The sequence below is a fragment of the Xiphophorus hellerii genome, chromosome 1 (assembly GCF_003331165.1).
Source record: "Xiphophorus hellerii strain 12219 chromosome 1, Xiphophorus_hellerii-4.1, whole genome shotgun sequence".
NCBI classification, from domain to species: domain Eukaryota; kingdom Metazoa; phylum Chordata; class Actinopteri; order Cyprinodontiformes; family Poeciliidae; genus Xiphophorus; species Xiphophorus hellerii.
Window position 1 is genome coordinate 19965294 of NC_045672.1, and position 16326 is coordinate 19981619.

At 37.0% G+C, this 16326-nt stretch overlaps 2 protein-coding genes across 2 annotated transcripts; both read right to left on the reverse strand.

The window, feature by feature from the left end:
- Nucleotides 1-381: 381 nt before the first annotated feature.
- On the reverse strand, nt 382-11608 carry slc17a9b (solute carrier family 17 member 9b). The gene is made up of 13 exons (XM_032576462.1): nt 11090-11608; nt 9692-9889; nt 7530-7669; nt 6573-6672; nt 6183-6313; nt 5967-6063; nt 4645-4741; nt 4349-4436; nt 4244-4278; nt 3599-3714; nt 2679-2734; nt 2550-2579; nt 382-2043 (listed from the first exon to the last, which is right to left on the reverse strand). The coding sequence occupies exons 1-13, from the start codon at nt 11221-11223 to the stop codon at nt 1865-1867; spliced, it is 1401 nt and encodes a 466-aa protein (XP_032432353.1). The 5' UTR covers nt 11224-11608; the 3' UTR covers nt 382-1864.
- Nucleotides 11609-12536: 928 nt separating this feature from the next.
- Nucleotides 12537-15315, reverse strand: LOC116728391 (glucose-induced degradation protein 8-A homolog). Its single transcript, XM_032576476.1, has 5 exons — nt 15216-15315; nt 14758-14887; nt 14469-14665; nt 14149-14346; nt 12537-13556 (listed from the first exon to the last, which is right to left on the reverse strand). The coding sequence occupies exons 2-5, from the start codon at nt 14873-14875 to the stop codon at nt 13383-13385; spliced, it is 687 nt and encodes a 228-aa protein (XP_032432367.1). The 5' UTR covers nt 14876-14887; nt 15216-15315; the 3' UTR covers nt 12537-13382.
- Nucleotides 15316-16326: the final 1011 nt, after the last annotated feature.

The window sequence follows — 16326 nt, forward strand, 5'->3', positions numbered from 1 at the left end:
AATGGATTAGAGCCAAAAGGCTTAGAAAAATAAATACATCTCTTCAGAAGGCCTGAACTATTGTTTAAGACTGCATTAAAATTACAATGGCTTTTGGCAAGCAATATACAAAATCTATGGAGCATCAACATTTTTATTTACTGAAACTCTGAACTGAGCTGACACACAGAGAGGACAGTTTTAAACTTGTGGTTTATCAGTTTATGTTTTATTGTGTCAACAGGAAACTAATTTAATTCTGAAAATAAACAGAAAAAAGAACACTTTCTGCAATTTTGTATTTTTTTATCGAAATACCAAAACATAATTTAATGAAATGCAGTGGTGGTGCAAAGCTAAATTTGCACCACAAGATGCAAAAAAAAAAAAGAAACAAAAAACACCTGCCATTGCTTTGTATTCACATAAACAACTCACACAAAAACATAACAACAAAATTCCTACAACTTTATTAATAACCAGAACTGCAAATCCTTTGTTGCTTAAATGAGGCACAAAATAATAAATGCATAAGTAAAGTAAATGAGCATAATGCATTTCAAATGAAAACTGTGTTCTGAAGGCCACTGCTTTAACACTCAGAATCAGTCGGCTGGTATTTGTTGATATATCCTCTGTAGTAAAATTGTCTTTTTTTTTTACATCTGTAGCCTTAATAAATCTCTTCAACCCTTTTATCTGCAGTAAATTTCATTATGTCAAGTGTTGAAAACAAACACTGGTCCAATAAGACAATGAAGAGACAATCAAGTTTTCCCAGTCCCACTGTGATCATTTACAGTAAGACTTCAGTAACAAAATGGGAAATTAAAATCTGGATATCTTCCTGATAAACACGTGTGCCAAACATAAAAACATTTATTTTTTAGAGGAAGAACAAGATAGGATTAACACACACACAATCAGGTCTCATCTTTTCCATTTATCCTTTCATATTTTTTCTCTCTTCCACATTAATTTCTCTTCAAGAAAAAAAATATTTCAAATCCATATAAATATGAAATTACTCAAAAATAATTTAATGAGACATTTTATTAGATGCTATAACATAGAAAAAAATAATAATTTACTATTAACCTTTGGTCTTACAAATTGCATTATTGTATTTAATACATCTATCAGAGAGAAAGCACTTAGCTAAAGCTAAGCCCTAAAGCTTTCTGACCCCCATTGAAAACTGATAGGACGAGTCTGTAACTGCAAACACAAGGTCCGCTGAAGGTAAATTGTACACAACATTAAGGGTGTCCGCCAGAGTCATTAGCGGGCGCTTAATGAGATGTCACTCGGACATTTATCTCAGTGATAAGTTTATGGGGCTTACGAGTAAAATGCTCCAGGTAGAAGAGTTTGGACTCTCCTTGGGTCACCTACAAGGTAAGAAGAAGTCTAGCTTTGTCTGTCACAGCTAGAGAGCACCTCAAGCCAATACTGCCACCACTGAGTTACCTCTGTTGTACCCAACACTTAGCAACAGCTTTCAAAAAACAATCTCTGCACCTTTTCCACTTCCGATGTGGGCTGTAATCCATTACAAATGTAAACAGTTTCCTCTCAAATGTTTAACCACTTCACCAGCTGTAACCTGGATGTAGTGCTAGTATACTCTCCTACATTTTCTCTGAACGGACAGAGCTCCCCTCCTTCTGAATCCCAACTAGAGTTTCTCAGTAACAATGCTCTGCTGTGTGCTTTTCAGTAGCCTTACAGTCCTCTAGTAAACGCAGAGCTAAACAACCATTTCTCCCATCTCAACTGTGCAAGATGCCGCTCATCATCTATTGGATAATAATCCAATGTGGATAATCTGCCTATAGGTTAACCACCGTAACATTTTCATAGACACACTCGCTCCATCAACGATTTAGATGTGGATGCTATGGTGGCGAACCCTGCTGGAGTCGATATCGACTCTGCGAGCCTCGGCAAATGCCAGGAAGGTGAAGAGGCCCATCAGGTTGACTGTGGTGATGAGGGCAAACATTGACGCCCACGAGCCTGTGGCCTCAATGAGATACCCCGAGAAGTACACCATCAGGACTCCTGCACAGAATGAGAACAGTTACCATTATGTCAGCTAAAAAGTCTGGCTTGAATCCAAATTCAAATCAGACTTTTCATGTTTCTATTTGTAAATTTTGAAAACTACACTCATCTCCTTCTACTTTACAATTATGCACTACTTTGTGTGCAAAATTGTAAAATCTCAACAGAATACACTGAATGAATGTTTGTTACATGACAAAATGTGGGAAGATCCAAGGGATACACATACTTTTCGAGGCTCTGTACATGAAGAAAAATGTCACAGGACTATTTGTCTTTACAGACCGCGGGCTGTCATTCTCTGCTGACTGTTTTATTCACTGGCTTTAATATGCTCTCTTGATGAAATATGCATGCATCATGGGAGCCAGCAAACCTGACAGCCACACATCATCGCAAACTTTGAATTTAGTAAAAGGGAACCAGTTATCATTTATGGTGTTTCAGCTTCTACTGTTTAAATATTTATCATAAAGAGATTTCTTAACTAAAGAGAAACTCACCTGAGAATGCCCCACATGTATTCATAATTCCTGTAGAGGTGGACACGACTATTAACATTTATACTAAAAAACAACATTAATATTTAGTCTCAAAGCTCTTTTTATTAAAACTCTGAATGTTTTACTCACCAAATAGAGCTCCGGCACAAGAAGGAGCGAGATCTTGAACATTTAAGGAAACCCCGCTGTAACAGAAATGTTTTGTTTTTAACATCAGTGCAAGAAACGTAAAAAGAAATGCTTTGATTTTGCCAATGAGAGGAGATAATTATATTGCTATTCAATCTTCCAAATACACAGTCAAAAAAGGGATGAAGCGGTAAAATATTTTAGTATTATTAATGTGTATTCAGAGAATTAATGTTAAATGACAACATTTTTCAATTTCAGGTAAACAGCTTTGAAACTTGCTATATTTCCTTGCTTTTATCCGAATCAGCAGTAAAATTATATAGTGCTATCCAATTTGCTTCAGGAAAAACAGATTTTTTCACATACAGGCTTTAGAGTTCTACAACGTACCCTGCTGCTCACACGTCATGTCAGAGAACTCACACTAGTCACTCAAAGGTGTTTTAATCTGCATGTAATAATAAGCTCAACATGAATTATTCATGTAATTTTTGATATTGTGAACTAAAACAACAGCCTGATTAGATAAGGTTAGAAATGCTCATTGCCTGTTTCAGCAGGTAGGTAGATTTTGCACTTTTGGATGCAAAATCAAAAATTATGTTTAGATAGTTAGTTTTAAAAACTGACATAAAATTATAACCGATGAACAAAAGAGCTTGAAATTAAATTTAAAACTGCATGCCAAACAGGAGCCAAGAACTGACAAAACTACCTCTGCTAAGCTGTGCACCAACTACATCATTCTGTACTTTAAACTGAAAACATAAGTTAAAAAAAAACTTGCATTGAGAGATACGCGATATTACATGTTTTGTGGCAGTATAAGAGGAAATAAATTAAATGTTCAAAGTAGAAAAACACAAGACTGACAAGGCAAAATGACAGGTATTGTGGGATAACATGTGAGCCAGTACCTGTGACTGAACGTAGTGAGACCCATGGTGGCCGACACAAAAGCTACAGCCCAGGAGAACGTGGTATTACCACACAGCAGGACCGTGAACACACTGGACACACCCATAGAGAAAAACTAACAAGAGGAAGAGACAAAAAAAACAGACACAGTTTGCTACATGCAAGAGAGACACTATTAAGAAGAAAAAGGAAACCGACTAATAAAACTCTCATTTAACACACAGGTAGACTAAGAGTCTGCAACCCATTTAATCTAAACAGCCAATTTGCTTATAACTCATAGAAATTGTTCAGAGCTATTTTGGTATGTTAGAGTAACAGACATGTCTGAAATATTTCCAAAAAGAATAGAAAAAATACCTTCTATTAAAATCCCTACTAGATAGAAATTAAACAATAAACCACAAAGGCCTGTTTCTGTTTTTCCCACATTTGCTGATAACTACTAATATTAGTTCCTAGTTCCATCCTGGCGCAGAAATTCAAGACACTTCAGCCAACGAGCAGAGAAGGAACCTGCTAAAAATTCAGTTTCATATATATAGTATTATATATATTTTATATAATCCAGCGATCCACTGCAGGAAGGATAGAGAGCCTTTGCCTGCAGAAGAAGATTAAGAAGGCAATTCCAGATATTGTACCTGCATTAACTTCCTTACTGAGGCGGTGTCGAAACCTGAAGAAATAAAGACAGGAATAAGTACCTGCTATTTCAAAAACAAATAATACCCTTATGATATGCGTACCTTGACAAATAAGATGGTCAGATAGGCAGCCACTAAACAGAGATGAGGGTATGGCTACCAACCAAGGAATGACATTGAACACCCAACCCTGTAGACATTACACATTCAAGCTTAGCAAGTGCATGACAGAATCCGCCAGAATTTTGTCTTCAAATATAGCTAAAAGAAAACAGCAATCTTTAGATTCAGCTGCTTGATATTTGCAGCTGTTGCATCTGTTTTACTCAAATTCATCTTGCACTGAAATAAAGGTCAGGGGTCGGACTGGAAGAAGAATGAAAGGATGATGCCGTCACCTTGGCATCAGGGAAGGTGTCCTTGAAGAAGGTTGGCAGCCAGGATAGAAGGGTGAAGAAAGTGCTTGCTGTGCAAAGGTGTGTTACTATCACAGCACTAATTAGGGGGAAAAAAAGACAGAAATATAGGAGCATTAGTTCTAGTTTTTTCCAAATACTGTTCAGCAATCTTTACAGGGACAACTAACTTAACAGAAGCTGATGAAGGTGGTCTTGTTTTAAGCTATTCCTTGCTACACAGTGTATCAACACAGAAAAGTAGGTTAAAGTCAACCAACAGTAGATCATTGTTTCAGGATCACACCCAGTGAATTCTCACATGCTCCTTTTCAGATAATAATGAGTGTACATGCAAATAAAACCAAACAGTCATCTATCAGTAAAAAAGGATATCAGTTGGATAAGATTTTGCATTTATGTGCTGACTGGCAGGACATACTGTAAGAAATAAATTAATTTAATTTAAGAATAAAAACATCGACACTATTAAAAAAACATCTTTATATTTTAAAATCCATGTCAAAAGAAACATGCAGTCCATTATCACCAACAACCTAAGACTTTAGTCTTTGATAGTTATTTTTATCCTCTTGGGAAATGTTAGATATTTCTCTAATAGCTCATAAGTGCCTGTGTGGTCTAGTGCCAAAATTCATTTCTGACATGTTAGTACCACATGAAGCAGTTCAGACTCTGAGAACATCAGGTAATTGCCTCCTGCTTGTGCCCAGAGTCAGAACGATACACAGCAAGGCTGTGTTTCAGTGTTATGCTCCTAAAATCTGGAATGCACCTTCCTGAAAAATTAAGCACCAGATACTGCCCAGAAAACATTCTGCATTATGTGCTATCTCAGTGTAGAAATGTCCGTGTGGAAAACTAGACAAACACAAACAGTTGAAAATGTGTCTGCAGGAAGCTATGAACCATGACTGACTATCTCCAGCATTCAGCGTCAGAGTTTCTTGGAAACAACGCTATTGCCCCCGAATTAGGCGCTCTGGGAGGAAGGACATTTCAAAGCTTTAATGTCTCAACTTTTTCTGTTGACATGGAAGCCTGAATATGATTAACTTAATTTGACAAAATGTTACAACTTGGGTTTATATCCTTTGCAATTACATAAAACTCAAAACAAATTGTAGTTTTAACTTTTTGTGGTTTTGGAATGGAGGCTGGACTTTGTTGTTACTTTCAAGCTTGATTTATAATCAGCTGCATGACTTCTTGATGCAAGCTTTGGAAGTTAGCATAGCTACAGAATACGGAAGACAAATACATTTCTGTTCTTCGCAGACACACAGACTGTACTTTTGTCTTACCAGACTGCAGGTTGCTTGAGGAGTCGTGCCCAATGCCTTTTATTAAGTTTCGGCTGGGTCCCACCATTACCCAGGGACTCAAGTGTAATTATAGGGCCTGCACACACACACGAACAGACAAAATTTCATACATTTCAATTACACATAAAAAAGGTACATGATAAAAGTATAAAACTACAGCAGTGATGCTTCTGATGCAACTAAAGCTTCTCTTACCTTCTCCTTTAAGCAGGTATTTCCACATGCAGTAAGCCCAGAGGACTGACAGGAGACCAGACACATAAAAAACACTCTCCCAACCATACAGGTCCAGCATGAGAGAACCAACACCTCCAATCACAAGAGTGCTTAAAAAAAGAGACAGAAAGGGGACCAAGTCAAACAAAAACATCCTTGTAACTTGCTGTCCATGCACAGCATGACCAGAGCTGACACAGTCACAGGGTGTATACATCTGGGTGTGAATCTATCAGATAAGTTTCCTCAAACACCAAATGGCTCTTGACACATAACAACTTAGTTTACTCTTTTCAGGAAGGTGTTTTTCCAAGGAAATACTGATGGCTTTCCAGCCAATTTTCATTCAGTGCCAAATATTTGACTCACCCCAGGTAGGAGCCACTCCCCACAGTGCTCATGAGGAAGCCTCGCTCACTCTCAACCACCTTCTGTGAACACAGGCTTGCCAGAGAAGGGTAATGAACTCCTAAAGTCAATACACAGGCAAAACGAAATGGGAAGGAGGATTCACTTTTAGAAAAACCACAAAAAACAACTTAGCTGAGACAAAAAGCTTGAGCTTAAAACTGCTTAAGGTGTCTATTACTACATTTGATTTCTATAACATATTATAGCAGTGTAGTGCTGTCAAATAACTAAATAAACTCCTAATTTTCTCTCTTTTCTCTTTCTCTTTTCACTGCAGAGTAAACATGTTGCAGTTTATTACTTCCACAATCAAGTATGTTGCTTTATGAGTATTCAATAAACATAACAGTCACTTCCCTTTAGCTGAAATCAGATATTTGCATACACTACATAAAATAACACATCCATTTTTCTTCACGGTGTAACATTAAATTAAACTACATTTTTCCTGTTTTAGGATATTTAGAATTACTAAGTCTAGTAGTAATTCTAGTCTAGTATTAGACTAGACTAGAAAAAATCTTGTCAAGATACTACTGATCCTGCTAATAATCTAAAAGTTTCTTTTTAAGCAATAATAATCAATACTAAGTACATAAAACAGTAAACATTTACTTTGATTTAACATCAGACAGCAGGAAAAAAGGTTATCTGCCTTCCTATACAGCATGGGAAAATATCTGGTTTAACTGTAGTAAAAAATACAAATACAAAGCAATAGGATGTGGATAAAGCACTTCTCACGAAGATCTGTATTTTTCTGCTGTGATTCCACTTAAAATTGTCAAAGGGTTTCAAACTCATCAAGTCATGTCTGTGTTATTATGACAGAGACAAGTCCTCTTATGGTCTGGATCTTTAACCACGCTGACTAATTCTGGAGCGATGAGTCATCTTGCGCTGTTTCAGTCTCACCTTGTAACAGGCCCATGAGGAAGCGGGCCAGCGTCATGGAGAAGATTGGCTGGGAGCAAAGGTGGGCGAGGATCGGAGTGAAAGCTGTCATGGACCCCCAGGCTGCTGCTGACAGCAGGAGGACCTTCTCACCTCCAACACTAGAGAGACACAGAGAGAATGAGATAAAGACATATATATAGAAACAGTTGTTTATTTGTGATTTCAAACACTTGTAACTGGCATAACCTGTAACACTACATTTTTTGTTAGTGAATGTCCCTGAGATGGCATGTTCTTTAGGGACTGGTCTTTAAAAATATCTGTGACTGACCCAGAATTGTACATGTCTCCAAACCTGGCTTGTTCTATCTTGTAATACAAGTGTTATGTTTCAACAAAAAGATCATACTAAAAATATTAGTTTACTGACCTCTTAATACATTTAGGTAACAAGTAATTAGGACAGAAGGGTTTTATGGTTCAAGAGTAAAACTAAACATTGCTAAACTAGACTCTAACACTTTAAATATGTTATTTCAAATCAGTTCATGATGATAACACCCTTCAGTGTGGATGCTGCTTTGAGTGTAAAAATTGAAGTCAGAGGAAGAGCAGAAATATAAATGGCTATTTAGCAGATAAATGTTTTCTACCACAAATTGAGATACAGTATGTCTGTATTTCCTTCAAGCTGTGCCAGAGAAAGAGAGAGTAAAATTTGAAAACACCTAATGAGAAGTTGAACAGAGTACAGTAAAATTGAGCTTTTAAGCTGTTTGTCAAGGAAAATGTTCAAAGTGAAACTGTTGTCAGCCCTTTTGAAATCTTTAAATTTAGGTAAGCGTTCACATTCTACAGTAAAGAAGCAGGCAAAATACATAGAAAAACAAAATTCTCCAATAGCCTTACGAATAAAAATTGTACAAAAAAAGGGATTGGACTTGGAAGCAAAATATGACGAAATGACATAATACAAGACTGTTGCAACAGTGGATCAATCATTAAAATATACACTGTAATTTTTGGATTCTTACACCTTACACATGCCATCTTTGGGTGCTCCTGTTTCATAATAACCCTGTTTGCAATTCCCTAATGTGATAATGTAGACAAAGAATCTAAGTAATTCAGTGCATTATCTCCCAGGCTAAGTAAACACTGCTGCACTTGTTTTCATCACTGTTACAGAGTGGTTGGCCACAGTCTGCAATGTTTCACAATACTCCAAAGACCAGCAGAAAGCTGAAAAGAGTCAAACGTTTTACCTCTAAAAATGTATATACATAAGTAGAATAATTTAAATATTTCTAAAGAAGATTAGAAGTCGGCCCTCTAGTTTATCCTGAGCAATGACTATATTTATGCTGCCACAGGCTCACTGGTTGCTGGAAAGGAAATCCTCACCACTCTTCTTCACTCTGCTATTTTCTCCTATGACTGTTTATGTTAGCCATTTTTCAATACTGTAAGGATAAATATTGCTTTCTCTGCACAGAAAGGAAACCTGGCTCAATCCTTTATTGTTTAGCCGTGTATTCTTCCTAGACAGAGCCATTGCTGACAAAAAAACAACTGTCTTTCAGAATTATTCTAACTGCCTCTGTTACCATGCTTCTGTGTTTAGTTTTATCTAATCTCTAGACAGCCATTGCTGACATTAGCTATTTTTTCTGACTTTGTTTTTCTTTGGCGTACTTCTTGCTTAATGATTCTTTCTTTTGCAGTGGCTTTTCCCAGGAAGAAGACATGGAGCGCTTCCATTAACTATGTTTACTGTCTCTCATTTACTGTCCTCCAGGAAGTAGTTCTTGCCCAGGGATTATGCGTCTTATTTATTTCTTTCCTGTACTCTAAACTCGTTGCAAGTAGCGGCAAATGTAGGCTCATATTTGCTCTGCCAGAGGTTTCTTAATTTCAAAAACGAAGTGGTATTTCCCCACTGTTAATTCAATTCTACTCAGTTTATTTACTTCACAGCACATTATCTCAAAGCACTTTTTAAAAAAAAGTAGACTCCATCCTATAATACATGCATTTCAGCTGACAGTATTTATTAAACAATATAGTAAAGTCATGTTTATTATTCAAATAGGTTAAAACTATTTCGTAAGAAAGAAAAGCCCAGCAGAAATCCGTGCTACATGAAATAAACCAAAATAAATTGAAGGACATGCGCTTACCGGTCACTGACGTAACCGCCGAATACCTGGGTGAAGCAGTATCCCCAGAAGAAGCTGCCTAGCACCATGCCGGACTCTCTCTTGGTCCAATTGAACTTCTCCGCCATGCTAACGGCACAGATGGGCATTGCCACACGGGCGCAGTAAAGGAGGCATGTTCCCAACAGCAGCACCACTGTCCATATCCTCGCCACTGGCCTGTGGAAAATGGAGGACGCAGACTAAATTGAATGGAGTCTCAAAGACTCGCAGGGAAATACTGAACTTAAAAAGAATTAGTAGGAGATGTGTTATCAGAGACAGGGAGTTTGTGAAGGCCCCTCTAGAGAACCAATAGGAGTTGAAGTGATTTAAAGAGAACTTGATCACACATCCTAAAAGTAGAGATGAAACAAACTTTCATTTCAGTAAATCATTATATCATTGAGATGTTAAGCAAGCACTGCTGGAAAATGAAACCAGCATTTCCATAAAGCTTGTCAGCAGAGGGAAGCACGAAATGCTCTAAAATGTCTTTTCAGACAGTTTTGCTGACTTCCGTCCTGATAAAACAGTTTACCAACACTAGCAGATGAAATGGCTCCCTAAATTATAGCTGACTGTGGAAATTTCACACTGGATCCAAACAACTTTGATTTTATGCCTCTCGTTTCTTCCTCTGGGACTTTAATTTGTGAGCTGCCAAATTTGCTTTCCTCTGAGAAGAGGATTGAGCAACAGTTCCGTACTTTTTTGCTCTCCTAAGCACAGGTAGGATGCTTCTGACGTCACATTTGGTTGAGGAGTGGCCTGGCACGATGAATGCAACAGCTGCAACCCACGTCCTGAACAAGTTTGGGTGTGATGCCTGTTGAACAACTGATTCCGGTTGCACTCTACCCCTTGTAAATCATCCAAAAACCATTGAATCAGATCTGTTTCTTAATTCTGCCATTCCTGTTTTGGTGCCATCTGTTCCTAACATACTTTTTCCTTCCACTCAACTTTCTCATTATATGACTCCATATAGCATTCTCTTATTCAGCAATAACCTTTTATGCTTTACCCTCCTTTTGAAGGATCACATTGTCTGCTGAAAATAAATGAGAAATAAACACTTGAAATGAAACATCGTGAATAATGGATTTTTATAATATCTAAGTTTCACTTAATGTGATTTGACAGCTGAAAAAATATATATCTTTTTTATTTTTATCTAAATATAAAAATACTAACAGCTTACAGAGACGGGCAAAGAAAAAAAAATGGACTATGTTGTCTTTAAAGTATCGATACTGACTCGGATTAGAAGTGACTGCTCCCTCATGGGAACCCCAGCACCCTGCTGAGTTGCTACGTGGTGACGTCAAACCCTCATCACAGTTGAATAAATGTCTCTGTAAGTCTTTGAAACGTTACCTCGGCCAGTTGGAGTGCGCTTCAGGCCGCTTCTTGTGGCATCCAGGTGCTCCGATCTTGTCAGGCGGGACGTTCTCCTTGTGACAGACCAAATCTGGACTAGAGCTCTTGCCATGTTTTTGAATAACTGCCATTCAACGCGAGGTGACGGCAGACTCTTGTCAAAGGCTCCTGCTGTTCACTTTCACCCTATTTTCGATCTGTCAGTGAGGAAAAAACCAACAACGTGTAGAGGTGGAAGGAGGGGGTGGTAGTATTGACGCGGTCACATTCACAAGGTTTCGATGTTTGAGTCTATCACCAAGTCGCGGAACTAAAGCCAGAGGAGGGAGTGTGTTGCTCCTGATGCCCTGGGAGGAATAATCCACGTGTCACTTTTTCTCTTCAGCCTCCTCCTCCTGCTGCTCCAGCCTGTGAGGCTCGCAGCTCTCCGCGCGGTCGATGGGGTTAATCAGGAAGTGATTCAGATGTTAGGCTTTTTTCTGCACAGCCAGTCCTTTCTTCTTCCGCTACAGTTTCATGTGATACCGTGCATAGATGTTTCAGCCTTCGGTGGCCTCTCTAAACGTGACGTTGCAGTAAAACAAAAACACTCCCCTCCCCGCGCTGTGTTGTCCCGTCCACATCGCAGCAACGGGGCAGCTGATGAGGCGTTTTCGGGCTGCTGGGCTCCAAGATGCGCAGCGTAATACGTTCTTTTACCCCTCTCGGAAATACATGGAGATTGTTTAGAAAATCTCGATTTTTTTAGTTGGACTAAAAAAATAATATTGTAAGAGGTCTCAATATGAATAGATAATTTAGTTTAATTACAAAATTAGATGTCTTTTGAGGATTTCATGTAGACCAACACAATGAAAAACACAATTGTGAAATCGGAGGAAAACATTAAAATAGCTTTTAGTCTTTTCTCAAATATTTTTCTTCCCGCTGCACCATTTTGTGTTGTATTGTCACGTAAGAAAATTCAACAAATATGGTTGTGGAAACATCACAAAAGTCACGAGTCACCGAATGCACTTAATTATTTACAAGACGGTATTAAGTATAACTGAACTTTTGGAATGTAAGAACAATGAGTAAAAAAAAACGTCCTACCTTGAGGCGTAAACACTCCATTCTGCTTTCTTTAAAACAGACCAGAGACTTTAACAGCTCAATTTGGCTCGTCTCGTTCAGGATCTTATGGACAAATTACAACTCATGAGAGGTACAGTACTTGTTCTACTTAATGACTAGGAATTAAAAACTAAGTTCGAAAAAATCCCAAAAATCATAGTTTTACAGCTGAACAAAAATATTAACACCAAACTACTTAATGTGAAACTGATCATATTCAGATTAGATTCAATTATTTGACCTGAAATATTTTTTCTTTTCTAAAGTGATCCATAAAAAATAATCAAGATTTGAAATTTCCACGAACAGAAACACGTGACTTGACGTGTAGGATAAATCAACTTTTATTGCAAAATAATATACCAGGGGAAAAAAGCACATCAGAATTTAGCCAAGTCGCTACAAATGTAAATCACTCATACGTAATAGTCTAATAGTGTCTCCATGTTTGCAAGTGTATTTACCCATTCACATCTTTAAACATCATGTTACTCAAGCTTATAGTCACAGTATCCTGTAGATTCCAATACTCTAGTAATCTTATCAAATTATTACCATAACTTAAACCTTGAGGGTTTTATTTATGATTGTGTGTCTATCACAATTTTTAATGTATGTAAATAAAGCATTCTGATTCTTAAATTTAACTTTCAGTCACAGTAACCTTAAACACCCCAAATAATGCATATTGACTATTTTCACCACATGTAAGTATCAGATGAAATTCCACCGGTTGAAATGTATTTCCTGAAAGAAGGTTTTTATTTTAAGAATTGCACATTGAGCCAGCAGTTTTTCCTGATGAAACCCTGCATCCTTTGAGTGGGCACAGACACACACAGACCATCAGCCTAATTTAGGCTTTATTTACAACCTCCTCTGCCAACAACATTCCCTGCCAGCAGACAGAAAAACTAGAGTAAATAAAACATTTTAGCTTTACATAGACAGACATGTAAATTATAATACCAAATAAAGTAACTGGTTTGGTTGTTATAGAGTAAGAAGTAACCTAAAATTGCAATCAGTCCAGTTCAGAATTAACAAAGTATCAAAAGGCAACCCTTACAAAAAAGAAAAGGTTGTACTCTAACTGATTCAGCTTCCTGGGTTATAAATAGATAAGGAATTGTGTCCGTTCTGTAACAACATGTTATTTATTTAATCTGAGTCTTTATTTGGGGTCTTCGATCGTTCCCTTGCTCAGGTCGGTCATTTTGGGATACTTAATTTTCTTTTGGTCGAGTTCGTTCTGAGCCCAGAGCAGTAGCTTCAGTAGCTTGGCCAGCTTTGGAGTAGATTCTCTGTTTTCGTAGTCTAGTACACACTGATTAACCTCACTCCAGACCTGGGAGAGAAAGTAAGACACATATTAATGCTTTTATAAAAATAGTCTTAAACTGGTGAAGGCTCCACTCAAAATAAAAGCTTCACTAAACAGTGAATATTATTCTCATATAAAGAAAACATGAGGACAAAAATAATTTCTAATATTAAACATATAGAAACATTACATAAACTGTTCTGATTGGAGATTTTGTTAATAGTTGAACAGACCACATATTATTTGACTCTAGTTTTAATGGTTATATTGCAAATAATCTTTAATGTTTTATAATGTGCATTCCTATACAATAATTTCACACAAGACAATTTTGCTGTCTTGGCCTTAATATAACCTGATAATAAAAATAATAATTATTTATACAAGAATACAAAAGGGACTTTAGAGATCTTTTTTGTTATTTTCGTGCCATGTCATCATAACTTTTATGTATTTAACTTTACTGAACTGTTGTCCAATTTTTTTTTACTTACTGATTTTAGCAGGAAAATTACAGGGTAAATGAGTCCCAAAATAATAGAATAAACCAACTTACTAAACTAAAGATGCCAACTTAATCACAGAAAATGTTATTCTAAATGTCTGTTGACTCTACCTTTTGTCGTTGCATTATATTGAGCAGATCTCCAAAGGGAGACTCTTCAGGGTTGTCAAACGCCAACAGAGCCAGTGTCCTCTCCATTTCAGTTAGACACTCTCGGCTCTCCTCTCCTTGCTCTGCTAACTGCGACTGGGCAAATTCAAGGGCAGCCTCTGTCTCCCTCAGACGAATCAGCTCAATAAGATGCTGCTGCTGCATGTTGCAAAACACGACAGGTGCAAATGATTGAATACAAAACACAGCACAGTAAGTCAAGCAGTTGAAATAACAACCAGAAAATAAAGTCAAGCTGACCACTTTGTGTTTTACAGTACCTGTAAGTGAAAGTACAGGTAACGGTTTGTATCGAGCAGTTCTGGGTGCAGACTATTGATAAGCGCAATGGCATCCTGAATCTGTCCTTTTAATATCAACTCCCTGATCTTAATCCGTTCATCTAAGGAGTCCAGGTCCACACTGGGTTCTATTCCAGACTCCATCCTGAACTTTTCTGCTGCCTCTTTGAATCCCTCTGTAAAACATAAAATGAGATGATTTTATTCTAAAGCAAACAGCATTTGCAAAACAACTGTTTACGTGCGTCTGATAATGACGGTACGTTACCCGTAACCAGGTAGTTCATTATCAGTCTATTCATATCAGCTCTCTGAATGTGGACATTGTTGAGTTTATCCATCCACTCTTCCTTTGTTATGTCCTCCGGCTTCTCTGCATAACTCATTATGATAAGATCCTACAAGAGGGTAAGAAGGCCGTGTTAACAGCAAACAGGATGATCTCATATATTAATCACTTAGGATAACTGACAGCTAGCTATCTACTCTAGCAGAAATATGAAACCGGAAATTGAAAATAACAACTGTTACGGCCTTCGGTGAAAAACACAACACTGAAGCCTGGCTTCCATCAACACGGATCAAAACACAGAACATGTCGGTCTCCACATGCAGATATTTTTCTCTATGTAAGACCTAAACAAGTCGTATCGTGCTTAATTTGATCTATTTTCCTTATCTTACCACATACTTCCAAAATAACGTACAAGTTATTCTTCACAATACCTGAAATGTTGTTGCTACTTCCCAACAGTAGCTAGCTAGCTAACGAAGGATGAGCCGCTTCTTCTTCTCTTAGAGTTTTTTTTTTTTGGCGGTTGAGAAAAACATTAGGTGTGCATTACTGCCACCAACTGGTATAGAGTGTGGACTGAAACGACGCTAAGATATACCTTCAAACAGTTTTGTCAATCTGTGATAACTTCTCTTTAATACTTCAATAAAACTATTCTATTTTCATTTTAGAAGCAATATTGTTAATCAGCTGAACTCTTTCATTTCTAAATTTTTGATATTCAGAATATGTTGATCACCTACACCATAGTACTCATTTAACTGTATTAATTCAGGTAAATGAAACAAAATACAGGTAAACCTTGGATATATAGGTTTGTTCCAATATATATATATGCTGGTATGCAATATATATATATATATATATATATATATATATATATATATATATATATATATATATATATATATATATATATATATATATATATATATATATATATATATATATATTGACATGTAGCCTACAATAACAGAAGCAACATGTTATGTAACCTATACCATAATTTCGTGTTGAAAAAAATAGACATACAGTGGAAGTGTTATATTGAAATTTATTAATTTACTTATTGATATTTATTTATTTATAAATCTTTTAAAGTCTGTTTGCCAATATTGTAATTATACTTTTAGATGTCTTTATAACTTTTCTTGAGCATTTTGGTCGGCAGTTGCCGAGTGCATACCCCGCCCACTGCCCCCTCCCGTTTACTGTTGTCCTGGTAACGGCACCAACAACTTTTAGATTCCGACATTCATGCAGAGGCAACATTTGAAGACGGCGATATTAAACTATAAACTCACGTCCTTAAACGTATTGATACTTCATCATAAGCCCAAAGGTAAACGTATTTGGTGCATTTTGTTATTCTGTGCAGATGTGTTTTTTTGTTTGCTTTGTTTTTATAAATACTGTTCGAATGTTCAGCGTCTATTATTAGTGTTGTAAGTCGGAGAGAGCTTAAACAAAAATTAAAGGTTAGCAAACCAGCAACAAACTTAAAACGACCTTCAAATTTTCTTTCCCCCCAGGTGGCTATTG

Bases quoted from the DNA above. Each gene is read 5' to 3' on its own strand.
- slc17a9b (XM_032576462.1), bottom strand. From the start codon at position 11,223: ATGGCAGTTATTCAAAAACATGGCAAGAGCTCTAGTCCAGATTTGGTC. The intron at 7,670-9,691 runs GTAAGCGCATGT...GTGTCTCTCTAG, and splicing joins GGCGGTTACGTCAGTGACCG to TGTTGGAGGTGAGAAGGTCC. The intron at 4,279-4,348 runs GTACGCATATCA...TTATTTCTTCAG, and splicing joins TGACCATCTTATTTGTCAAG to GTTTCGACACCGCCTCAGTA.
- LOC116728391 (XM_032576476.1), bottom strand. From the start codon at position 14,875: ATGAGTTATGCAGAGAAGCCGGAGGACATAACAAAGGAAGAGTGGATG. The intron at 14,666-14,757 runs GTAACGTACCGT...TATGTTTTACAG, and splicing joins AATGAACTACCTGGTTACGG to AGGGATTCAAAGAGGCAGCA. The intron at 13,557-14,148 runs GTAGAGTCAACA...TTTCTCTCCCAG, and splicing joins ATATAATGCAACGACAAAAG to GTCTGGAGTGAGGTTAATCA.